This window comes from Dendropsophus ebraccatus, chromosome 11 (assembly GCF_027789765.1).
Source record: "Dendropsophus ebraccatus isolate aDenEbr1 chromosome 11, aDenEbr1.pat, whole genome shotgun sequence".
NCBI classification, from domain to species: Eukaryota; Metazoa; Chordata; class Amphibia; order Anura; family Hylidae; genus Dendropsophus; species Dendropsophus ebraccatus.
In genome coordinates this window covers 25,922,118-25,948,498 of record NC_091464.1, presented here as the reverse complement: position 1 = coordinate 25,948,498, position 26,381 = coordinate 25,922,118, and the positions used below count along the sequence as shown (strand labels likewise).

The 26,381-nt window shown below is 42.6% G+C and overlaps 1 protein-coding gene across 2 annotated transcripts in view; it reads right to left on the bottom strand.

Annotated features, from left to right (window-relative positions):
* The window catches only part of NGF (nerve growth factor), a 77,565-nt gene extending 73,755 nt beyond the window's left edge, over window positions 1-3,810 (bottom strand). For both annotated transcript variants that reach the window (XM_069945198.1, XM_069945199.1), the window contains exon 1: window positions 3,389-3,810. In XM_069945198.1, the coding sequence (XP_069801299.1) occupies window positions 3,389-3,521 (133 nt within the window). In that variant the 5' untranslated portion in view covers window positions 3,522-3,810. The remainder of the gene's footprint in view (window positions 1-3,388) is intronic.
* Between the last annotated feature and the right edge of the window lie 22,571 nt (window positions 3,811-26,381).

The following is a 26,381-nucleotide window of genomic DNA, read 5'->3' as shown; positions in this document are numbered from 1 at the left end:
AGGCAGTTTATAAACCAAAATCAAACATGGATCTAAAAAGAAAGGTGGGTAAAGGTAAGTGTAATAATACATCTCCTCTGTCTGGCTCCAAAACAGCCCCAATAACTACATGTGTGATTCGGGCCTAGAACACATGATAAATCTGACAACATGAATGTCCACCAGTAATTCTGGCACAAGTCACACCAGACTTCTAGTGCATTTAGCTTAGTAAAACCTCCCCCATGGTAATCAGCAAAAGAGATTATGATAGGAGCTGGAACCGTCGTCCATATTATAATCCAACATTTAATCAGAAATTTGCACAAGACCATTGTGGAAATTAATATGTCGTCCATTAAAGTTTTAGAGCTTAGGGATGAAGGACAATCAGATTGCTACATGAGATCATCCCTATAACACATCTGTATGCCGCTACCAGGAGATAATCCAGACGAGGCCCAGTCATTTTATGGGCTCAATATTTTTCCAAAAACAGCTGAAACTACAGACAAAAAAAAAAAAAAAAAGAGGTAGTAAACGGTAAAAATATTCGATTAAGGGCTCAATCCAGCTGGAAGTCATGAATATTTTTTCCCTTTTTTAGACAGGAACTAACATAAGTATGCTCCAAGGTATTTCCCACTGCTTCTGGATACGAGGTGATTAATCCCACCGGCCAAATTCACCAATGTCTAAACACACAAGTCACTTTACTGAACGCAGAGATCAGCTATGCCACAGGACAAACTCAGCTCTGCTAAACATACTGCTACATATCACTCTCTCTTTTTTTGCTCTTTTTTTAAACATAGAAGATTGTCAACAGAAAAAGACCACTGGGTCCATCTAGTCTTCCTGTTTAATCATTCCCTTCTTATTATGTTAGGATAGATATATGTTTATCCCAGGGGTTAGCCAGTGAAAAGCTTTTTTCTTTCAAATAAACCGGTTTTAGAAAGTTATTTAGATTTGTAATTTACTTATATTTAAATACTCATCAGCTGATGTATGTCCTGCAGGAAATGTTGTTTTTTTTCCAGTCTGACACGGTGCTCTCTGCCGCCACCTCTGTCCGAGACAGGAACTGTCCAGAGCAGTAGCAAATCTCCATAAAAAACTAGAGATGAGCGAACCGGCCGAGGTTCGGGTTCGTATGAACCTGAACTATCGGCTTCTGATTCCCGCTGTCTGGCCGCTCCGCGGAGAGGGTGGTTGCAACCTTGAGGACCGCCTGGAAAACTGGAATACAGCCATAGCCATAGGCTGGATCCCAGTTTTCTAGGCGGTCCTCAGGCTGTATCCACCCTCTCCACGGGAATCAGAAGCCGATAGTTCAGGTTCATACGAACCCGAACCTCGGCCGGTTCGCTCATCCCTATAGAAAACCCCTCCTGCTCTGGACAGATGTGGCAGCAGAAAGCACTGTGTCAGACTGGAAAGAAAATATTTCCTGCAGGACATACAGCTGCTGATAAGTACGGGAAGACTTGAGATTTTTAAATAGAAGTAAATTGCCAATCTGTATAACTTTCTGAAACCAGTTGATTTGAAAGAAAAACATTTTTCACTGGAAAACCCCTTTAAGTTCTGTTATTGTAGATTTACCAGCCACATCTGCTGGAAGTTTCTTCCAAGCATCTACTACTCTTTCAGTAAAGTACTTGATGTTTTAACCTGAGACTTAGATAAAAACTGCCCTGTTTTTTTATGTCTCGCTCCAGCACTTTTTCTTCCCAGTTTATAATAATGATAAATAATCTCTGCCAGATGACCAAATCAGCTTTGTTCCCTATACTATGTATCCAGATTTAATGTACCCAGTACAACTCTATGGAAGTAATGTTACAGTATCCCCATAACACAGATTAATAGACAAATATAAACAGTATCGGTGAATTACAGCAAACTCTCGGCAAGCCTGCTCTATGTAATCAGGAGCATATGGCAGCTAGGAGAATCCTGTTGTTAATGTATAATGGTCACCAGATCGCAACACGATCCAGTATAAACATGTTATTTGGAAGGAGGGAACTCGCAAACCTTTCATATAAAGGGTTGATGGCAAAATCAGGGTTAACAACTGTTGGCAAGGTATACAAGGTTAGTATGGGAACAATCCAATCCCCCAAGCTGTCTCTGTTACTCTTGTCTGCAACAGATTCATATAAAAAAAAAAATGAAAAGGACACAGTGATATGCGCCTTTGGCATCAACAGCCGAGCTATTTGCAGGCATGTGCTCTATACAATAGGCACACTTGCTGAGCAGACTACTACTACCCCACAGCTCCTTTATTATAGAAATAAGCTCCAGACGTCCAGCATATTTATTTTATTCCCTCCTTTTGTTTCATCTTCCCCCGTAATACTCCAAAGCCCATGATATTTTACACATGTGTGGTAAAGCCGACTTGATAGAACCAGTGATTTAGTACAGACACTTTATGGAGAAATCGCACACCCAGGTTTCCATAAAAGAACACAAACAGCTATCGATTGTATACAACACTATTTTGCATCCGAAAAAACCTGAATTACAAGTTGCGATCTGCCAAAATGCTTACACTTTACATGTTTATATGATTAGACAGTACAGGGACGGCTTGGTGTGTGTGTATAGACTGGAGCTGGCAGACTTTTCATTGACTAATACTCCACGAGGTTTAACTTAATGCGCTTTAATGCGTGAAAACACCCAATATTTATCCCGTAAGAAGTTACTTTTCCATCCGCCGGCTTTGCGAGCTGAACGACGATGGCAACCAAAGAAGATTACCGAGGACTAGGAACCACTTAATAGCCGGCGCTGCTTAACTCTTGTGGGAGCTGGGATGGGCAGGACTATAGTCTTTTGATCTGTGCCAGGTTGACTTTAAGGGTTAATCATACAAACCCTAAATATTGCAAGAACGCCGGAGATGGTGAAGCTGTGCCACACCTTCTCAGGCACGGGACAGTTCTTCAACATGGACAGTGTGCAACAGGTAGAAGACGCAGCATCGGAGGGAAAGGATAAAGAACACCTGCTGCAAAAAAGAGTACATGTGTGCATGCGAGGTCTTATCGATGATTTATTATATAGTCTACACAATATACAAGCAGCAGAGATGGGTTTGTCACTTAGCACACTCATCTTTGCTACCTTAGCAGGTAACTTACTGCATTACACTACTTAAATAATACAGTGCGTGCTAGGAAGCCATATAGAAAGGAATGCATAAAATGTTCTAATACACCAATACTATGCTAAACACTTCACTACAGTCCAAAGACCCCGAGAGCTTTAGGGTTAGGAGTGTCTGAAGAGATAGCAGGCTGATCGCTGCAGTAATAGTATTCCGCATAGAAAAGTTTATGCAATCAGTAATTCTGCGGTGAGAGATTGGCGCATGCAGGCTAATCCTTACCTGGTTTTAGGTAGATCTGACAGTCACAAGGTGGTGAAATCCTGGATGATCCACTCGGCTCGTAGCTTCTTGCAGCCCAGTCCACAAAGTGCTTTGAAACCCAGCTGAGCCATTCACATGTCTGTCCTCTCATTCACTGGTTTCAGGAGTTGTGAGCTGGAGATCTAAGGCTGACTCATGAGGCAGGACTATTCTTCAAGGTCCTAGTGCCTTTCTGACATAAACCAGGTGTGTTTCACATTCTTCCCTTCTATTCCTCTCAGTTCAGCCCAGTGACTGAATACTCCAAATTCAGTTTAGCAGATATCTACCGAATGGATAGAGAAGTCAAACTCTGGGATTTTGCGCAGAAACGTTCGGATCTGGAAGGCATCCTCCTCTCATCTGCAGAAGAGCAGCTGATAATAACCCCCTATAGTGATCGCCGAGTTTAAACTGGGATTACGTCTGAACCTATCAGCTTCATCCCAACAGTCGTGTTTTCAAATAATCGCTAGTCACAATGGCTTAACCCTTCTGCTCCTGGAGGGGCTTATCAAGAATAATCCCAGGACAATGAAAGAACTACTCCTGAATGAGTTTCTGCTGATATGTCAATGTGGAAATTGTCCTTCAGGCTGCGGAGAGCAAATTTATTCTCCGAATATCTGGAGAGAAGGTGAAGAATTTACGATGATTATTCTGCGTACGCTCATCAGGCTGCAGACAAGATTTTTTTGTTTTCTGTGATGATATATCCTGTATAAAATAGAAGGACACATCTTGTCTGTACATATATATATATATATATATATATATATATATATATATATATAAAATGCATTTTTGTAAGTCTATGCCCTGCTCTAATCTGAAAACCCCTTCCCTAAGGCTAGGTTCACACTGCGTTTTCAGCATCCGTTTAACGCATCCGTTTTTTTGCAAAAAACGCATGAAAAACGGATTGCAAAAAACGGATTCATTTGTGTGCATCCGTTTTTCCATTGACTTCCATTATAAAAAAAACGGATCCGTTTTTTTTGGCGGACCAAAACGGACCAAAAAACGTTGCTGACCCTTTTTTTCTGGACGTTAAAAAAAACTGATCCGTTAAACGGATGCTGAAAACGCAGTGTGAACCTAGCCTAAGGCGCATGACACTCAATAAATCTAGCACATCTGAGCTGGCCTATATTTAAACTACAATTTACGAGGGGCGTAGTGACTGATGGCCGCCACTCCTTCAATACACTGGGCTCCCTAAACCATCATCAAGTGCAGCACCTGGTGGCCGAGCAGGCCTTCAGGGTCCTGCCACTGACCCTTGACAAGTTAGCGGTCTGTCGGGAAGGGGCCATTTCCAGTTACACCTCTGATTTACGGCTGTGTGCAGGTGTATATTGGAATACACATTTCTCACGGGGAGGCTACAACCCCCTTCATACAGTGCTGGAACACCTTGCTGTCCACTTGGCGAGCTGGCTGTAGACTGGTAAAATGCCACACAATTTTTAGGGACTTAGTGCAGAAATAAGGGAAGACCTTGAGATATATATCCCCCTATGTGTACAGTTACCTGTGGGCTAATGGGGAACATACAGTATATGTAGATTAGTGATGAGCGAATAGTGAGATATTCGAATATTCGATATTCGTACGAATATCCCGCGAATATTTGAATTTTCGATCGAATATTCGATCCCATTAAAGTCTATGGGAACAAGAATTCGATTAGTGAAAAACATCTATTTGACCATTTGGAGGGTAAAACCGGAAGCTGGGGGATTTGAACGCTTATCGAATATTTATCGAATATTCAAATATCTCATTCTTCGATCGAATATCTATTCAATCGAATAGTATTCGCTCATCACTAATGTAGATTAAAATGGTCTACAATTATATTGGCATGTTGATGGCATCACACCCAATCTTCTCTAAGGTATAAGTGCGGAGCCACAAATGTTTTACTGGAGAAGATGGATGCAGCCCAAAGACTGCCTGGAAAACATGGATACAGCCTATGCCAACTGTCTTTGCTATAGTGGTGCTGGCATATTGTCATGTTAACTGCACAGTGATGTTTAGTTCCTTCTGATGCAAAGCTATAGTAGTCTAAATGTGGTGTCCCACCACGGGTGTTGCTATTGGTTGCACCCTTTGCAAAAGCCTGTACTTTCTTGTAAGTGAGTGGTGATGTAGTAGTGATAAAGTTTCGCCACAAGATGTCGCTATTGTAAGTATATGTACTTAGTTGCTGCACAGCTGTAGTATGGAAAGGGTTATTGTTTGCTTATGTGTCACCTATGAGAGTATCTTCTTCTTCTGTCCTATCATCTCCTTCGTTACTTCTTCTATATGCACTCTTCACCCATTCCCAGTACACCTTATAGGAAGCTGTAGATACGAAGTCACGTGGGTAGAGGAAGTGTGTGCTTCTTTTGATATTGGACTTTTTAGGGGAAGGACGCAAGCTAGAACGTTCCCTACATTGGTTCTTTTGGGCCCTGGCCCTCTGCCAGGTCCCCAGCCTTAGTATGCAGTCTTAGTTGAGTTCCTGTACAGTGAGGAAGCAAGACAAGTTTCTCCTCAAGTCCCTGTACTCAACACTATGCAGTGTTAGACCCTTTAGAGGAGAAGACAAGTCAGAGATCATCTCAAGCCACACCGTGGACTAGGAGAGTCACATTGCAGGAAGTATCCACAAAGGCAGAGAACCCTAGGGTCCGGCTGCCATAGAGCTGGCGTCAAGCTCCACCACCTAGCAAGTGACCGGCCGTACCACCTCCACATCAATGCGGGAATGGAACACCACATGAACAGAGAATAGGTCAACAGACAGAAGGATATGCAGGGCACACAAGGTACATGAAGTAAAAAGGCCCCCCTGCTCCTCCTCTTCACCTCTAGCATATGCTAAGTCAGCTGCTGCTACTGGCCACCAACTGCCCAAAGCATGGAAACTGTGGAGGGAGCATCATAAGGAGGAACATTGTGGATGGGGGCATGATGGGGGAGGTACTGTGGAGGGAACATCATAAGGAGGAACATTATGGATGAAGGCATGATGGGGGAGATACTGTGGAGGGAGCATCATAAGGAGGAACATTGAGGATGGGGGCATGATGGGGAGGTACTGTGGAGGGAGCATCATAAGGAGGAACATTATGGATGAAGGCATGATGGGGGAGATACTGTGGAGGGAGCATCATAAGGAGGAACATTGAGGATGGGGGCATGATGGGGAGGTACTGTGGAGGGAGCATCATAAGGAGGAACATTGAGGATGGGGGCATGATGGGGAGGTACTGTGGAGGGAGCATCATAAGGAGGAACATTGTGGATGGGGCATGATGGGGGAGGTACTGTGGAGGGAGCATCATAAGGAGGAACATTGTGGATGGGGCATGATGGGGAAGGTACTGTGGAAGGAGCATCATAAAGAGGAACATTGTTGATGGGGGCATGATGGGGAAGGTACTGTGGAAGGAGCATGCTAAGAGGGGATGGAAGCATAATACATTCTGGTTTTATTGAAATCACATGTGAGCTGGGAGGGGTTTGATGAGGAAAAACACTTTTTTTCTCTACAGAATATCCCTTTAGGCTGAAGTGAATGTTAGTTTATGTACACACCTTACAATCTTCTGTTATACTTATGAATAAAGGAATTGTTAAACAATATTTTTGTGAATAAAAAAATATAAGAAAACAGTGCATGGAAGAAGAAATTTACACCTACAATGTGCAGGCATTGGTTTGTAATATATATACATATATATATATATATATATATATATATATATAGAGAGAGAGAGAGAGAGAGAGAGAGAGTGAGAGAAAGAGAGAGTATGTATAGGGAGGGGGATTTCTGAAGACTGATGTGTGAATACGCTAGTCTTAAATAAGCTCCCCCCCCCCCTTTTCCAGTTAAATTCACCAAGAGGCGCATGCCTCTTAGTGAATCCGGAGGGCCTAGTGCCCTACCCTGAGATTTGGATCATAGTTTATGCCTGTGAGTAGGCATAAATCATGATAAATGAGGGGTGAGAGGAGGCCATGCCTCCTTCCCACCTTGCCACGCCCCCCAGAGAACCTCCTGCCCACCTCCTGAGGGGATTTGGCAGGCGTACGTGAGGGATAAGGAACGAATCTGTGCCTTCTTCCTGGCGTACACCTGGGGCATAACTTTGATAAATGTCCCTCATAGTGTATAGTACTCACCATGCAGTCAATCCAACTCAATTATCTAATCACTTTTCAAAAGACAGAAGAAAATTTCTATACCATAAGACGATTGGAAGAGCTTAATAGATCTTCACTTTTTCTTTATAGTCTACTAGAAAATGTACCCGGCGCTGCCCGGGTATAAAGTGTCAGTGTGTTAATTAGATTTGTTCTAAGGTGCCCAGGAGGCCAAGCTAAAGGTATTGTTTTATCTGAGTTAATCAGTGGAATTAGTGTATACCTGTAGTGCATAGTTGGAGGGGTTCTTTATACCCACAATGTATAGTTTTTAGGGGTCTCGCATATCTGTAGTGCATAGTTGGGGGGGCTGTATACCTATAGTGTATAGTTGAGGGAGGTCCTGTATACCTGCAGTGTACAGTTGGTGAAGGTCCTGTATACCTGTACTGTATAGTTCGGGGGTCCTGTATACCTGTAGTATATAGTTGGTGCTGTATACCTGTAATGTATAGTTGGTGGAGGTCTTGTATACCTGTAGTTTATAGTTTGAGGGTCCTGGATACCTGTAGTGTATAATTGGTAGAGGTCTTGTATACCTGTAGTATATAGTTCGGGGGTCCTGTATACCTGTAGTAAATAGTTTGAGGGTCCTGTATAACTATAGTATAGAGTTGGTGGAGGTCCTGTATACCTGTAGTGTATAGTTTGGGGTCCTATATACCTGTAGTATATAGCTGGTGGAGTTCCTGTATACCTGTAGTATATTTGGGGTCCTGTATACTTGTAGTATAGAGTTGGTGAAGGTGCTGTATACCTGTATTATAGAGTTGGTGTAGGTCCTGTATACCTGTAGTGTATGGTTTTGAGGTCCTGTATACCTGTAGTGTATAGTTTGGGGTCCTATATACCTGTAGTATATAGTTGGTGGAGTTCCTGTATACCTGTAGTGTATAGTTTTGGGGTCCTGTATACCTGTAGTGTATAGTTTGGGGTCCTGTATACCAGTAGTATATAGTTGGTGGAGGTCCTGTATACCTGAAGTATATAGTTGGTGGAGGTCCTGTATACCTGTAGTATATAGTTTTGGGGTCCTGTATACCTGTAGTGTAAAGTTTGGGGTCCTGTATTCCTGTAGTATATAGTTTTGTGGAGGTCCCATGCACTTGTAGTGTATAGTTTTGGGGTCCTGTATACCTGTAGTGTCCTGTATACCTGCAGGGTTGTATTTACCCGTATGGCAGTGTTATTCAGTCACAGTGTGTCGGTATTGGTCATGTCTGGTATGGGGGTGTTATCCAGTCACAGTATGGCGGTATTGGTCAGGTCTGGTGTGGCGGTGTTATTCAGTCACGGTATGGTGGTATTGGTCAGGTCTGGTATAGCGGTGTTATTCAGTCACAGTATGGCAGTATTGGTCAGGTCTGATATGATGGTGTTATCCAGTCACAGTATGGTGGTATTGGTCAGGACTGGTGTGGCGGTGTTACCCAGTCACAGTTTGCCGGTATTGGTCAGGTCTGGTATGGCAGTGTTATCCAGTCACAGTAAGGCGGTATTGGTCAGGTCTGGTATGACAGTGTTATCCAGCACAGTATGGCGGTATTGGTCAGGTCTGGTATGGCAGTGTTATCCAGTCACAGTATGGCGGTATTGGTCAGGTCTGGTATGACAGTGTTATCCAGCACAGTATAGCGGTATTGGTCAAGTCTGGTGTGGCGGTGTTATCCATTCACAGTATGGCGGTATTGGTCAGCTCTTATATGACAGTGTTATCCAGTCACAGTATGGCGGTATTGGTCAGGTCTGGTATGACAGTGTTATCCAGTCACAGTATGGTGGTATTGGTCAGGTCTGGTGTGGCAGTGTTATCCAGTCACAGTATGGCGGTATTGGTCAGGTCTGGTGTGGCGGTGTTACCCAGTCACAGTATGGTGGTATTGGTCAGGTCTGGTGTGGCGGTGTTACCCAGTCACAGTATGGCGGTATTGGTCAGGTCTGGTGTGGCGGTGTTACCCAGTCACAGTATGGCGGTATTGGTCAGGTCTGGTATGGAGGTGTTATCCAGTCACAGTATGGCAGTATTGGTCTGGTATGGCAGTGTTATCCAGTCACAGTATGGCGGTATTGGTCAGGTCTGGTATGACAGTGTTATCCAGCACAGTATGGCGGTATTGGTTAGGTCTGGTGTAGCAGTGTTACACAGTCACAGTTTGGTATACCTGTTGTGCCCTGTATATACATGTACTGTATGGATGGAGTAGGGGGTCCTGTATATACATGTACTGTATAGATGGAGTAGGGGGTCCTGTATATACATGTACTGTATAGATGGAGTAGGGGGTCCTGTATATACATGTACTGTATAGATGGAGTAGGGGGTCCTGTATATACATGTACTGTATAGATGGAGTAGGGGGTCCTGTATATACATGTACTGTATAGATGGAGTAGGGGGTCCTGTATATACATGTACTGTATAGATGGAGTAGGGGGCCCTGTATATACATGTACTGTATAGATGGAGTAGGGGGTCCTGTATATACATGTACTGTATAGATGGAGTAGGGGGCCCTGTATATACATGTACTGTATAGATGGAGTAGGGGGTCCTGTATATACATGTACTGTATAGATGGAGTAGGGGGCCCTGTATATACATGTACTGTATAGATGGAGTAGGGGGTCCTGTATATACATGTACTGTATAGATGGAGTAGGGGGCCCTGTATATACATGTACTGTATAGATGGAGTAGGGGGTCCTGTATATACATGTACTGTATAGATGGAGTAGGGGGCCCTGTATATACATGTACTGTATAGATGGAGTAGGGGGTCCTGTATATACATGTACTGTATAGATGGAGTAGGGGGCCCTGTATATACATGTACTGTATAGATGGAGTAGGGGTCCTGTATATACATATACTGTATAGATGGAGTAGGGGGTCCTGTATATACATGTACTGTATAGATGGAGTAGGGGGTCCTGTATATACATGTACTGTATAGATGGAGTAGGGGGTCCTGTATATACATATACTGTATAGATGGAGTAGGGGGCCCTGTATATACATGTACTGTATAGATGGAGTAGGGGGTCCTGTATATACATGTACTGTATAGATGGAGTAGGGGGTCCTGTATATACATGTACTGTATAGATGGAGTAGGGGGCCCTGTATATACATGTACTGTATAGATGGAGTAGGGGTCCTGTATATACATATACTGTATAGATGGAGTAGGGGGTCCTGTATATATATATATATGTACTGTATAGATGGAGTAGGGGGTCCTGTATATACATGTACTGTATGGATGGAGTAGGGGGTCCTGTATATATATATATGTACTGTATAGATGGAGTAGGGGGTCCTGTATATACATGTACTGTATAGATGGAGTAGGGGGCCCTGTATATACATGTACTGTATAGATGGAGTAGGGGGTCCTGTATATACATGTACTGTATAGATGGAGTAGGGGGCCCTGTATACATGTACTGTATAGATGGAGTAGGGGGCCCTGTATATACATGTACTGTATAGTTGGAGTTGGGGGTCCTGTATATACATGTACTGTATAGATGGAGTAGGGGGTCTACCAGTTATTACTGTGGATGTTGTGAGGCAGCTTCCCTAGCAACCATTGCTCCCTGTGAAAATGAAAGCAGTAATCCTATTGGTTGCTAAGGCTCCAACTGCCGTGTCTGCTGCAGCTAATTATATCACCTGTGTTTGCAGTGAGGAGATTTTCCCATTCATCTCTATGGGGCGCCTCTCTTTCCCCTCCCCCTCCCCTCCTGTACATCTGGCAGGGACGGGACCTTCGCAATAACCTTCCCGGGCACCCAATGTATCTGTGTGCCAAATTTGGGGTCAAACGGTTCAGGCGTTTGGAAGTCTATAGAGGACAGACAGACAGACAGAAGGACAGACAGACAGACAGACAGACTTTGATTTTTATGATATAGATATAGACAATTAAACATGTTATGCTTTCATGCATGGTGTATAACATATCATCAGTGTGGGTAACTACAGGTAAGCATTTGCTCAGTGCTTAAGATCAAGCGCAGTATGAATTCGCCTTGAGAGACTTAACATGCACAACCTTGGGTACACGTAGCCTAGATTGAGAGGCATGGGCTCACATAATAAATCATTGGCTATGTTCACACATTGGAATGTTGCAGTCGTCTTTGACGGCTGCAAATAATGATCATGATGGTGGCCGTCCAGAAAGTTAGCTCCAAAATTCCGATGTGTGAACATAGCCATTGATAGCTCTGAAATAGCTCATACTGAGCCTGGTCCTCCATACTGCCCCTGGCAATCTCTACAGCGCCCTCTGATGGACATAACCGGGAGGATGACATTTTTCTACTGGTAGCTCTGTATTCTATTTGGACCATAAAGACTGCTTGTATTATCTGTGGAGTAGAAGATGACTTTATATGTTCTTTTTTTGCTAATAAAGTTTTCAAAGTGGAATAATCTCATTTCTAATAAAGAAAATAGTTTTCAGAAACTGACTGATTCCCTCCCCCATGTAAAGCTAATGTATTCTCCCATATAACTACAGTGCTATATTTCTAAACTCAATGGCTGAACACTGCTAGTATAAGATCATAACAGTAGATTATGGTAAACCAGTTCCTTAGGTCATCTGTGTTCTTACGCTCTGCCGCCACGTAGAAAGAATTTTCCCAAGAGATCTGAAACGTGGGAATTTGCATCTGAAAACTCTGCAGCTCTGATACTTAATAACAGATAGATGCTTGGAGCCACAATGGATAGAAACAGAGATTCAGATTGGATATCTATGAGAACGCCATACCTGCCACCCATTAGCTAGCAAAAAGTGGTTACAATGGTTTATAGGTATACTGCTGGATTTGCCCCTCCACCCTTTCTTTTAAGTATGGAGTTGTAAAGAGGCAAATATACAGTGAGCAGTCAATGGCTGGAGACTATGGCATTCTGTTTGTGACACTGGAAAGGATCTATTTAGAATGATGAAAGTTTGGGTGTGAGTTTTTCAGCTCCTTTCCAATGAAGTGAATGGAGCTGAGTTGTAATACAGGATACAACCTGTGGACGGCGATGGTCTTAAAGGGACATTTATTAATGACCCATGTGATCCAAATTGGCAGGAAGCAACTGTGTACATATGTTAAGTACTTCCTTTTTTTCTCCCATTCTACCTGCAGGAGCAATGGTGAGAGTCAACAGCTTGTTCACACTTGTGTTGCTTGGTGGCCACTTTCTCCACCGGTGCTCCTGCAGGGTTTTGGGGGGCCCTTGGGGTTTGGTCCTGTGACATTGCGGCTGCAGGGCCATTTCATGGCCCTTCTTCCCTGCTTGCGCATTTTTTGCGGGTTTTGCGTTTGCTAACCGGCACAGTGTTGCTTGGTTAGGGACTCCTGTGTATCAGAGACCTGCACGTAGTACATGAGGCAATATAGTTTGATCAAATTATATACCAAATTCTGATGTTGGTTATTAACCCCTCAACGACAAAGGGCGTATATTTACGCCCTATTGCCGGTAAGGACGTTCAGAGCGGGGCCGCGTGGCGACCCCGCTCTGAACCGCGGTGGTCCCGGGTGCCGCCGGATCCCGATGTTATCCCGAAGGAGCGATCTCCGTAACTGAAGCCGACCAGGGACTGCTCCAAGATGGTGCCGTCTCCGGCTCGCCACTCGTTTGTTATCGGCTGCAGAAGCCGAAAGCAAACGAGTGCCGATCTCATTGATCTTTGCTGTATATCTTTACAGCAAAGAACTCAATGAGAGATCAAAGTGTATATACTAGAAGTCCCCCAGGGGGAATAACCTTAACCCCAGGGGGGCTTCTAGCATAAGTGTTAAAAAAAAAATAAAGTGTTGTTGTCAATTAAAAGCCCCCTCCCCTAATAAAAGTCTGAATCACCCCCCTTTTCCCAGGTTATAAATAAAAGTAAATAAATAAATAAATAAACATGTTTGCTATCGCCATGTGCGTAATCGCCCGAATTATTAATTAATCACATTCCTGATCTCGTACGGTAAACGGCGTAAGCACAAAAAAATCCCAAAGTGCAAAATTGCGCATTTTTGGTCACATCAAATCTAAAAAAATTGTAATAAAAAGCGATCAAAAAGTCGTATATGCGCAATCAAGGTACCAATAGAAAGAACACATCATGGCGCAAAAAATGACACTTGACACAGCCCCATAGACCAAAGGATAAAAGCGCTATAAGCCTGGGATTGGAGCAGTTTTAAGTGACATATATTTGTTGACAATGGTTTGAATTTTTTACAGGCCATCAGATACAATATAAGTTATACATGTTATATATCGTTTTAATCATAACGACTTGAGGAACATGCATAACAAGTCAGTTTTACCTCAGGGCGAATGGCATAAAAACACATTTCCCCCAAATAAACAAAATGCGTTTTTTTTTTCAATTTCACCACACTTTGAATTTTTTTCTGGTTTCGCAGTGTACTTTAAGAAAAAATTCAGCCTGTCATTGCAAAGTACAATTAGTGATGCAAAAAATAAGGGCTCATGTGGGTTTCTAGGTGGAAAAATGCAAGTGCTATGGCCTTTTATACACAAGGAGGAAAAACCGAAAACGCAAAAATCGAAATTGGCTCTGTCTTTAAGGGGTTAATGTACCTGAACAAGCTTGTGTGTCAATTATGGGTGCAATGTGCAGCCATTTCTGTCCTTTAGGCTTGTGCACATTTATTAATGGACAACTCCGGCATTGACAATTGACAAAACAATTTAAAAAAGCCCACCAAAGCTAGTTTTTATACTTACCCTCACTGTAGAGACTGTCATTACTCGAAAACGTGTCCATCCTGGGACCCCGCCATGCACTGATCACTGTCTTCTGTTCTCCACCACTTCCTGGTTAGGCCCCTCGTTCAGCGGCTCAGATGGCTTACAGCTTGCTCAGCCAATCGGAGCTCAGCCTCCCTCCCGTCGTCAACCCAAGATGGTGGCGGCCAAAGATTACGTGGTTGACAGTGGTGATGTACGGTAAGTATACTTGTAAATGCTTCCTGGGGTGGTCGAGGGTATGAGGACTTCGGGAAAGGGGCCTAACTGGTAATTAAAGCACATTACAAGGTTATATTACTTTGTAATGTGCTTAAATTGCAGTGAAAAAGAAAATGGCAGGAATTTTCCTTTAAGACCCCTTATGTAGATCTGGCGGGACATGCACAGGGGCACAGAAATTTAGATTTTTTTTTTCTACACAGAAAACAGAAATGTATATTTCTGCCATAATTTATGAGAAGGTGTAAAACATGGTAAATTAGGGAGTGGGGTGGGGGGAGGTATATATTTAGCATCTGAATACAGCAAAGGTTGTCCAGAATGCACAAAGTAGTCATAGATGTCAGATTTTACAATGGGATTTTCATGCCAACTAATGTAAGGGGATAAGTAGATCGTGTTAGGTAGTCTAATGACCTCTAAGATGGTTGGATGTTAGACAAAAGAACAAAACTAAAAAAGAAAAGGGGCCACACTCACCTAAGTGCATTGTGCTACGAGCACAACACTGATGTATGTCTATGGAAAATATCTGGGGTGCAGACCCAAGGATAAGGTGTGGTGTGTGTAACAGGAGAGACCCAGAGGATCCACGGAAGAAAATACCTTGATTTGTCAGACACTTTCCTAAGTCATGAAGATTAGGACTCTTAGCACTGATGGTTGGATGTCAAAAAAAAGTTTTCCAGGCAAAATGTATTATCCAGGCAATTAATATCTGATTGGTCGGGGTTGGAGGACCTAGCTGAGCAGCTGTTTGCCAGACTGTTGTACCTGAATGTACAGTGGACAGAGCACTATACATTGTGAAGTAGCTCTACTGGATTAAAGTGAATGGTAGCTAAGCTGGAGTAACCCAGAATGACCATTACCTTAATATGACAACGATGGTCTATGCCATGAGGCAGATGTGTCTGGCTTATATGTCTCATTGTGCATGGAAATGGGGAAATTAGGGAGTTTTTTTGGCTGTCATTGCTGTCAGGCAGTTGAGGTATGATCAGTGCCGGACTGGCCCTCCAGAGTACCGGAGAATCCTCCGGTGGGCCTCCAAATTTAGAACCTGCACTTACACTGACTGACATGTCGTTTCTCACTGGTTCTTCATTGGTGGACCCCCAGGATCATTTCCTCTGGTGGGCCCCAGATACCCCAGTCTGACTCTGATGATCAACCTAATGTAGTCTAGACTCATATTGCCAGTTTAAATTCTGTTTATTATAATTGTTTGAAATGCTTCACTGTATGTATGCCCCTAATGTATTCACTAGTACGACAATTGCACAAGACTGCCACTGACTCCTGTGCTTGTTTGTTTTGTTTTTTTGCAATGAATTGAGCAGCCAACATCTTTGTACATAGCACGTCTATTAAGTAAATTAGTAGTTGATATCTGAATAGTTTGTAATATTTAATGAAACAAGACTGTAAAATGGTGTTCTGGTAATGTCACATCCCCTAGGTGTATCATCACATCACACTAAATAATAGATATCAGCTTGGTGTGTTTGTGCCCCCTAGTGGACAAGAGAGGAAAAAAGGCATTAAAGTGTCTAGGAGACATGGCCAAATACACCCACTATTAGCTGCCAGACAGATGAACACCCACACTTCAAGGACAAAAAGACAATTAGAAAAAGACTGGGTTATTTCCCCGGTAGCCTGTGTTTTATTCTCTTCCCCGCGTCTTTTCCTTTTTTCCGTCCTTCTGGAGTATATTCATTATAGAATTACTAGAGTGTGCAATGTGCCAGCTCCTTCTGCGGTCTTCATTTCTCACTGCGTATTTATAGCATCATTGTCTGGTCTCGTGAATGGCACCCTCCGTTTCAAGCCATATTCTGACGTGCTTGAGATAAGAGGCTCTGTGGGAAGTAAATGGTAGCTTCAACTCGTCTGCTGCCATTGGGATAGCAGAGTGTAACGTGCCATAGAGATAACACAGAAGTCAAAACACGTCCAATGTGAAATGTGCATTATATTAATGATGACAGGGTCCCATGTATATTAATGGGAATGAGATTAGGCTGTAATAAATACATCAAATCCAGCATTACCGGGGACAGAATGGTGACATATTGTGAATGCCTAGATGTTATCGCCTCTATTGGAAAAACAATTGCAATTCATCCACAGCCTTCCTATAGTTCTGTCTCTACACAGTGATGAAAAATGACAACAGGACCCGAAGGGGCCCACTGCCCGGCCAAAACACTTGTGTGTAAGAAGGGCCACCCTCTTAAATAATACAGGACTCTTTGTGGAGGAATAAATAAGTATTACGTTTCTTTAGTGTAAAGCTGGGTTCACACATTTTTCCGCATCCGTTTTTGAAAAAACGAGAGAAAAAAAATGAATGGAAAAACGGATACATTTGTGTGCATCTGTTTTGATCTGTTTTCCATTGAAAAACATCAGTTTTTTGAACATACACAAAAATGTGGTCGACCACTTTTTTGTGTGTGTTAAAAAAATGGGCGCGTTTTGATCTGTTTTTTTTTTTTCCCCCTTTTAAATAATAATAGATAGTATAAAAAGAGCAGTCCATACCAGGATTGGGGACTGAGACATACTGGATATCATCAGATCCACACCTAGGCTATGTTCACACAACATGTTTTGTATAAATCACGGTTGTTGTTGCAATGTGCAACAACGGCCGTAATTTATACAAAACATACATTGTACGTGAATGAATAGAATCCTGTCCAAAGCGTATACACATAGTATACGCTCCTGCTGGGATCCCATGCAGCTGCACAATAAATAGACATGTCAGTTTTCTGCGGCTGCTATTCACTGAATAGCTTATGGGACCGGCGGAACTTCAAGCGGGGGGTGGGGGGGCTTGGTAACGACAGAAGCAGCGGCATGTTATCCACGTGATTTCCATTGTGTGCAAGGGCCCTAAGGGTCCATTTACACAGAAAGATTATCTGACAGATTGTCTGCCAAAGATTTGAGCCAAAGCCAGAAACAGATTATGAGCAGAGACCAGGTCATAAAGGAAAGCCTGAGATTTCTCCTCTTTTCAAATCCATTCCAGAGGTGTGAGAGCTACTTTGCATATCCTTTCTTCCCTGGTTTTGGCTTCAAATCTTTGGCAGATAATCTGTCAGGTAATCTTTCTGTGCAAATGGGCCCTTACTCTGCTGTAGAGAATTTTCCCTTAGAGATTAAAGGGGTTGTCCAGCGAAAATCTTTTTCTTTTAAATCAACTGGTATCAGAAAGTTATATAGATTTGTAATTTACTTCTATTAAAAAAAAGTCTTCCCATACTTATTAGCTACTAAATGTGATGCAGGAAAAGTTTTATTTTCAGTCTGACACAGTGCTCTCTGCTGAGATCTCTGGCTGAGACAGAAACTTTGTCTTGGTTTTATATGAATCCCCATAGACAACCTCTCCTGCTCTGGACAGTTCCTGTCTTGGCCAGAGATGTCAGCAGAGAGCACTGTGTCAGACTGAAAATAAAACACTTCCTGCAGGACATGCAGCAGCTAATAAGTATGGGAATCACACATCTATATAACTTTCTGACACCAGTTGATTTGAAAGAAAAAGATTTTCACTGGACAACCACTTTAAAATATAAGAATTAAACAAGGTGAGGGGCAGCATTGTGAGTGATAAGGAAGCTATTTGCTTTTTAAGATCTATTACAGAGTTTCTTATATTTGCTTGATTTCTGCAAAATAGTTTCAAATTACAGTTACACTTTAAAGGGGTACTCCGGGTAAGGGACTTTTTTTTTTTTTTTTTTTTACATATATTCAGGGTAGAGTTGTTTTAAAATAATAAAGCACATTACCTCCCTGGCTTCAGTGCCACTGCTATCTTACTTCTCTGTCATGCTGTTCGGCCACTTCTGGGTCCTGGGGCTGTGGTGGTGCCGGCCCTACCAGCCAATCAGTGACTGAGGCAGGACACGGCTGTAGCTGCTGATTGGCTGGGTGGGCCTGTAAAATCACAACCACAAGGAGCCAGGGAGGTAATGTGCTTCATTATTTTAAAACAACAAATCCCCAGACATATGTCAAAAATAGTCCCTTGCCCAAAGGGCCCCTTTAAACAATGGGGGAAAATTGCTGTAGAGCAATTTAATGAAATACTTACATCTTTTTATATCTTTATTTTATAGTTCAAATTCTGTCAGTTCTTAAAGTTATAAACTGGGGCATAAACAATGGATGTGATATATATTTGACCTTTTCTAATTTTTCTGCCAAAATAATGACACTATTACAACGGGCTAGACCTGTCATAGATGCTTTCCTTTAGCTCAAACTGCTGAATAAAGAAATTTATGAAGTGTCCAACAATATTTGCAGCTGCAATCCTAGTGTTCAGATCTTGGAACTGTGTCTGAACATATACTGTGCATACACTGGAGTTATTCTTCTTCAGGGGTTTCGCATATTGTTCAGTCAAATCCACAGTTTGCTATTGTGTATTACAAAATGTATTTATTTTACCAGGCTGCGTAGCATTGTAGGGTACAGCTTGATGACCTGAAGGTAAAGACTAACATTGAGTTGTTTCATGACATGCAAAGGGTATTTACATTACTTAACAATTAAAACAGTATCGTATTATAATATTCTGGGTTTTATTAATGTGATCTTACTACTTATATCTAATCTGCAATGTACCTCTCACAATCAGATTTTAAAGGGTTTCTCCAGTGATAGATAGATATTTTTATATATGTGGCTGGAGAAAAGCAATACTCACCTACCTGATTCTGTGCAGCTGCCATTCCAATAGCTTCTACTCCCTTCTCATCACTTCTTCTTCCTGGTTCCAGTGACACATTGTCCCTGTAAGGACTGCCAGTGGGGTAATTCTTCTAAATGTGACATGTCACAGGAACTAAAAAGAAGCAGCGATGAGCAGTAACCAGGAGACATTTCAATGGCAGCTGCAGTGGATGGGGAGAAGTAAGTATTGCTTTTTTTTTTATATTACACCAAATAGATAGATAGATAGATAGATAGATAGATAGATAGATAGATAGATAGATAGATAGATAGACCCATTAAGGTTGGTATAGGGCCTAAAAAAACTAAGCCAGTACAGAATCAGGATACTAAAGCTAAAGTCATAGTCAGAAGACAGACTCTTCACATGCAATAAAGGAAAATAAAATGCTGCAGCCACCTGCAAGTGTCACGAGGGGGGGGGGGCTACTTCCTTTTGGCTTGCACTCCACCAATCTCCTGTGGGTGTTTTAAAAACAGTTTAGTAGAATCCTTTATGCCCAATCTTGTAGACTTATAACCCCCCCAAAAAAAGAACCATCTCTTTCTGAGGTCACCTTAACGTGGTGAGATGGTACACTCTATGTGGCCAAATGGTCTCCTAATAACCTCATTTAAAAAAAAAAAATCTTTAGAACAGGTTTTATCCTGTATATTATAGTGGGGGTATACATAGTGGGTCCTGCACTTACAGCATTTTTTTCTGTTTTTGTTTGTATGTTAGCCACGGCAGCAGGCAACCTGTGCAGTGTGAACAGTGATATTGTAGTGCTGCCTATTATTTTTTTATTATTATTATTTTTATTTATTCACATACAATAAACAGGCCAAGAGCAGGTATGTGTATTAAAATGGCAGAACAGATGTTTAAGTATAGAAGCACATTACATTTTAAGTGATATAGATCTTGTGCACCATGGTGTTATTTAATTTATATAAATGATTAAACTCAGTCATTAAATTGTGTGACCTAATTGTAATACCCTGCTGAGTCATAGGTGAGTTAGATGTTTATTGGTATATGTCACTCATATGTTACTCACAAGCTTTGTCTCTAGCTCAACTTATGGCACAAAGTAAACTAATAGTTTGGGAAATGATGTGTAGAACACTGATGTTTGATGGAGTGAGTCATCTATCCATGTGCCCAATTGACACAAAACCAAAAGTTACTTTGGAGCCTTTACCTTCCAACATAAGCTCTTACACTTGCAGTTTAAATGACAGATTCACTCGGCACGAACTTTTCACTTATGCGAAAGAGTAAAAAGTATTTAGAAAATTATAAGGGTTATCTTTTTGATTTGAACAAAAGTTTTTATGAGGGATAACAGAGATCCAAATTTCTTTACAGTCCCCAGTATAGGCCCCTAGAAGATTTGTTTATCTCTCCAACGTCAAACATAACAACCAGAATTAAGGATCCCTTTACTACTGTAATATTACCTAAAAGGTCAAATGTTATTGTATTTGGTGGTGGGTCGAGGTGACCTCACCACAAACACATATTGTTCTTCTGTTAAAATAATTCTTAAATATCCTGAATATTTTCAGGGGTATAACTGGAAATGGCTGGGGCCCATAGCAAACTTTTGTTTGCCTCCCCCACCCCCCACCCGGACTGACCACAATCCAGTCAAGTGTAGTTATAACCTTTAGGGTATATGCACACTGAGGAAAAGGCGAGGAATTAGGTGAGGAATTGAAGAGGAATTTCAGCTTGATAATTCCTCCCGTAAAATATGTACAGAGCAAAGTCCCATTGTGTTCAATGGGTTTTCTGCTCTGTTGTTCACACTGTAGAATTTCCAATAAGAATTTTCTGCTGTAGATCTGCTAGAGGAATCCTATAGAAGTCAATGGGGGGCTTCAATTCTGCTTGAATTCTGTCTGAAAACTTTCTGCTTCAATTCCTCGAGAATTGCTCAGTGTGCATATACCCCAACCATTTAACTGCAAGTGCTTGATAGGGGTGCTTGCAGTTAAAGGGACACTAGCAGCACCCTGAAGGCCAACCCAGCCACCGGCAGCTGCAAATGATTATGGCTCAGGTGACCCATATTGCAGGAGTGGGCCATGATGAGGTGGGCCCCATAACAGTCGCTATGTCTGCTTTGGTAGTAGTTATGTACATGTTTTTACATCGTTTCTCCTCTTTCTCTGATCTGGTCACAAGATAGCCATAAGGCTTCTGTAAGTTCATCTCTCGATCTGTGGTCTAGTCTGCTTAGGAGGCCACACAGTAAGTTATGTAAGTGGTATTATCCCTTGGGGTCTATGCTAATGTGGTTAGATGGGTTTATAAACAAGGTGAACTGATGGTTTACTGTTGGAATCACACCAGTGAGTTCACACTGAGGAATAGGCGAGGAATTGAAGAGGAATCCGCTCCTAATTTCAGCTTGAAATTCCTCCTGTAAAATATACACAGAGCAATGCCCCTTTGTGTTCAATGGAATTTCCGCTCTGTGGTTCACATTGCAGAATATCCGAGCAGAATTTTCTCCTGCAGATCGATTTTCCATCCAAAGAATTGACATGTCAATTCTTTGGACGGATTCTTATAGAAGTCAATGGGGGCCTAAATTCTGCTTGAATTCTGCTTAAATTCTGCTTGAATTCAGCTAGCATTCTGTTCAAATTCCACTTCATTTCTGCTCGAATTCTGCTCAAATTCTGCCAGAGCTGAATAGGTGAGGAATTTCAAGCAGAAAACTTTACTTTTCAATTTCTCACCTATTCCTCAGTGTGAACCCACCCTAAGCAAAGGATAACTCTCTTGACAAAGACGACACCTAAAAAGTAAGTTTCGCCTAATGTAGTCTGTGTACAATCTAGCATATCTACGCAAGGCATTCTATCACCATCAAAAGCAAACAAATTAAATACAAAAATGTTCAGAAAAAAAAACAACAACTATATAATAAATGAAAGCAGTTTAACAATACAAGTCTTTTTCACAGAAGGAAATGATTGCTTTTTGAGCAGCTCCACCGGTCTGTTGCTTTGCTGACATGCTACTTCAGTCTCGTTTTTCCAGATTGGATGAGAATCAGCTGCCATAAAAGGAAAAAAAAAAATCACATATTGTCCTCTCTCTTAGAAGACTTGCCTGACTACAAGCTCACTGTATACTATTCTTGTGCCCATAGTAAATTGGTGAGGATCTCATTAGGAGCTAATGGAAGCCATGTGGAGACACATATCTGCATTAAAGCATTACAGACTGGTTTATGAAAATTAACATGTGCTTTATACAGAGACTCTGAAATAGATGGTTTACTGATTTTTTTTTTTTTTTTCAAGGGAAAATCAAACTGTATGAAGCCAAGCTTTGTTGGTTTCTACCACTGAAACATTTGCATGTGCTGGAAGTGTGCTGCCGGCTTTGTACTTCTGAGGCACATGGCTGCTTATCAATAAGGAATCTCTCATCCATCCAGTCTCACACAATAATCCTGCTTTCTCAATGGATTCATCAGATTACCTTCTGTTCTTTACATCTGCTGCCATCTTCTCCATAGAATACTTCTGCAGGATATCACTTACCATAGCGGAGTCAATAGCTGACAAAGTGTAGAGTATAAACTTTCATTCATTTATGGAAAAGATGGCTCCTTAGCTGATTCTGAATACTTAAAATCAAACCCAGAACTTTGTATGATCCATTGACTTACTGCACCATAAAATATTAAAAACCAAGATGGCATACATAATAAAAATAACTGAATGGAGACTAAGCTTGAGAGCCATATCAACATTGCCAATACGCTGCAATAGTTAATTTTCACAATATAGTGATATTCTATAGAGCGATAAATATATTGTCAGGAATGTGCAGTAGCCTGGTGTAAACTGGGCCTGTTTTTACTTTTGTGTGACACACCCACTTGCTTCTCAGCTTCCAGCAATGCAGGAGTTACACTGAGCTCTGCTAGACTTGATTGCTGCAGCTGAGCTAGTCTTTTGATTGACATATTCCTCTGCCTGTCCGGAACCTTGAGGATCAGCGCGCCTGTCAAATGGGGATCTGGACCGAGCTCTTGAACCTCATGAAAGAAAGCTGAGGCAGTCTTTCTCTGCTGCCTATTAAGGTTCATACCCTGATCCCAGCTCCCCCTGTCTATTCCTGCGATCCCCGTTCCTAATTTCTCTCCTTGCTCGACCTGTTACTTGATCTCCCGCCTGACCTTTGACTATCCAATTGTTACCTGGCTTTGTACTGTGTTGCCTGTTTGGTTTTGACTTTGGCTTGTTGGCTCTCCTTTCGTGTTTGTCTGTCTTGTTCTGTGTTACACTTACACCAGAGCAGGGACCACCTTTGTGGTTGTCCGTGGCTGCCTAGGGTCGTTTGAGGAAAGTAGGTAGGGACAGTGGGTGAGTTCAGACTTAGGGATCACTGTCGTGTCTAATCCCTGCCTCCCTGTCCTGACGTATATTCTATACTTTCGCCTTGCCCCTTCCTCTTATGCCATTATCGCTGCATAAATTTAGTTCATACCTAGTCCGGACAGCAGATTATGCACCACACATACCACTGGGTTATTTTGTGCATCTAGACACTTTCTTATGCAACCTATTGGTTGGTTTACTGTGGAAAATACAAAATGTTATTGGTTACTGTCTTTCAGAAACCTAATATATTATTTCACTCTAATTTTTATATATTTAGTTTAAACATTCCTTTAAGGGATGAAATATATGACAATTAGAGCAAAGGTGAACCAGGCACCCTCAGATCTGCCGAGAAAGGGGGTACCTTGTTGAATGCTCAAATCTCCCTTAGATTTCAGTTAGGGTCATTCAGGGCTGTTTTAATACATTGGTGGGCCCAGTGCACAGCCCTCAAGAGTGGGCCCCCCCTTCCCTTTCGGCACATTGTATAATGTACTGAATTTGCCCCCACACTATATCAAGAGCACCGATACATACAGTACTTACCTTATAACACTATTTCCACCATACAGTGATTACATATTACATAAAAACTGCACTAAACAAAACAGAAAGATATCACCAATGATACCATTACATAATACCGCCACATCATGACCCCTAACACTACAACCCTATAACAGAGTGCAGTTACATCCAGTGACTCACCAGGGGCGTCTTCTCCGATCAGAGTCTGTCACCTTTTCTTTTTCTCTCCATCCAGCCTGGGACACCTTAAAGTCTTCTCCTGGCTGTGAATCTTCTCTCCAGAATCTGCCAGACAAATATTTAAGGCTCCAACACATACAGCAGTTAGGTCCCATGTACCCCTATACAGTAGTTACACCCCTCTGTACCCCTACATAGTTACACCCCTCTGTGTCTCCATAGTTTTAAGGTGTCCCTGTAGTATATAGACCCTCATGTGCTCCTCCAGTTATATACAGCCCTCCTGTGCGCTCCCCCATTAGCATATAGCCCCCCTGTGCACTCTCCCCAGTAGTATATAGCCCCCCTGTGCTCTCCCACAATAGTATATAGCCCCCTGTGCTCTCCCACAATAGTATATAGCCCCCCTGTGCTCTCCAATAGTATATAGCCCCCCTGTGCTCTCCCACAATAGTATATAGCCCCCCTGTGCTCTCCCACAATAGTATATAGCCCCCCTGTGCTCTCCCACAATAGTATATAGCCCCCCTGTGCTCTCCCCCATAGTATATAGCCCCCTGTGCTCTCCCCAATAGTATATAGCCCCCTGTGCTCTCCCCAATATAAAGCCCCCCTGTGCTCTCCCCCATAGTATATAGCCCCCTGTGCTCCCCAATAGTATATAGCCCCCTGTGCTCCCTAATAGTATATAGACCCCTGTGCTCCCCAATAGTATATAGCCCCCCTGTGCTCTCCCCAATATAAAGCCCCCCTGTGCTCTCCCCCATAGTATATAGCCCCCTGTGCTCCCCAATAGTACATAGCTCCCTGTGCTCCACAATAGTATATAGACCCCTGTGCTCCCCAATAGTATATAGACCCCTGTGCTCCCCAATAGTATATAGCCCCCCTGTGCTCTCCCCAATATAAAGCCCCCCTGTGCTCTCCCCCATAGTATATAGCCCCCTGTGCTCCCCAATAGTACATAGCCCCCTGTGCTCCACAATAGTATATAGACCCCTGTGCTCCACAATAGTATATGGCTCCCCTGTGCTCCCCAATAGTATATAGCTCCCCTGTGATCCCCCATAGTATATAGCTCCCCTGTGCTCCCCATAGTATATAGCTCCCCTGTGCTCCCCAATAGTATATAGAACCCTGTGCTCCCCAATAGTATATAGCTCCCCGTGCTCCCCCATAGTATATAGCCCCCTGTGCTCCCCCATAGTATATAGCTCCCCTGTGCTCCCCAATAGTATATAGCTCCCCTGTGCTCCCCTATAGTATAAAGACCCCGGTGCTCCCCAATAGTATATAACTCCCCTGTGCTCCCCCATAGTATATAGCTCCCCTGTGCTCCCCAATAGTATATAGCTCCCCTGTGCTCCTCCATAGTATATTGCCCCCTGTGCTCCTCAATAGTATATAGCTCCCCTGTGCTCCCCCATAGTATAAAGCTCCCCTGTGCTCCCCCATAGTATATAGCTCCCCTGTGCTCCCCCATTGTATATAGTCCCCTGTGCTCCCCAATAGTAAATAGCTCCCCTGTGCTCCCCCATAGTATATAGCTCCCCTGTGCTCCCCCATTGTATATAGTCCCCTGTGCTCCCCAATAGTATATAGCCCCCTGTGCTCACCCATAGTATATAGACCCCTGTGCTCCCCCATAGTATATAGCCCCTGTACTCCCCAATAGTATATGCGCTCCCCCTCCCATATAACATTGAAAAAAACCAAACACTTTTACTCACCTAGGTCCACGCCTTTTCTCTTCGCTCTTGTGGCCGCACTTCCTGCACTCCCCTTACCCTCGCGTCGACGCTCCAGTGACAGGAAGTGCGGCCACAAGAGTGACTGACAGGGAGGGAGCCAATGGCTCTCTCTCTGTCAGTATCGCTGCTGCTGAAGCGCCACAGCAGC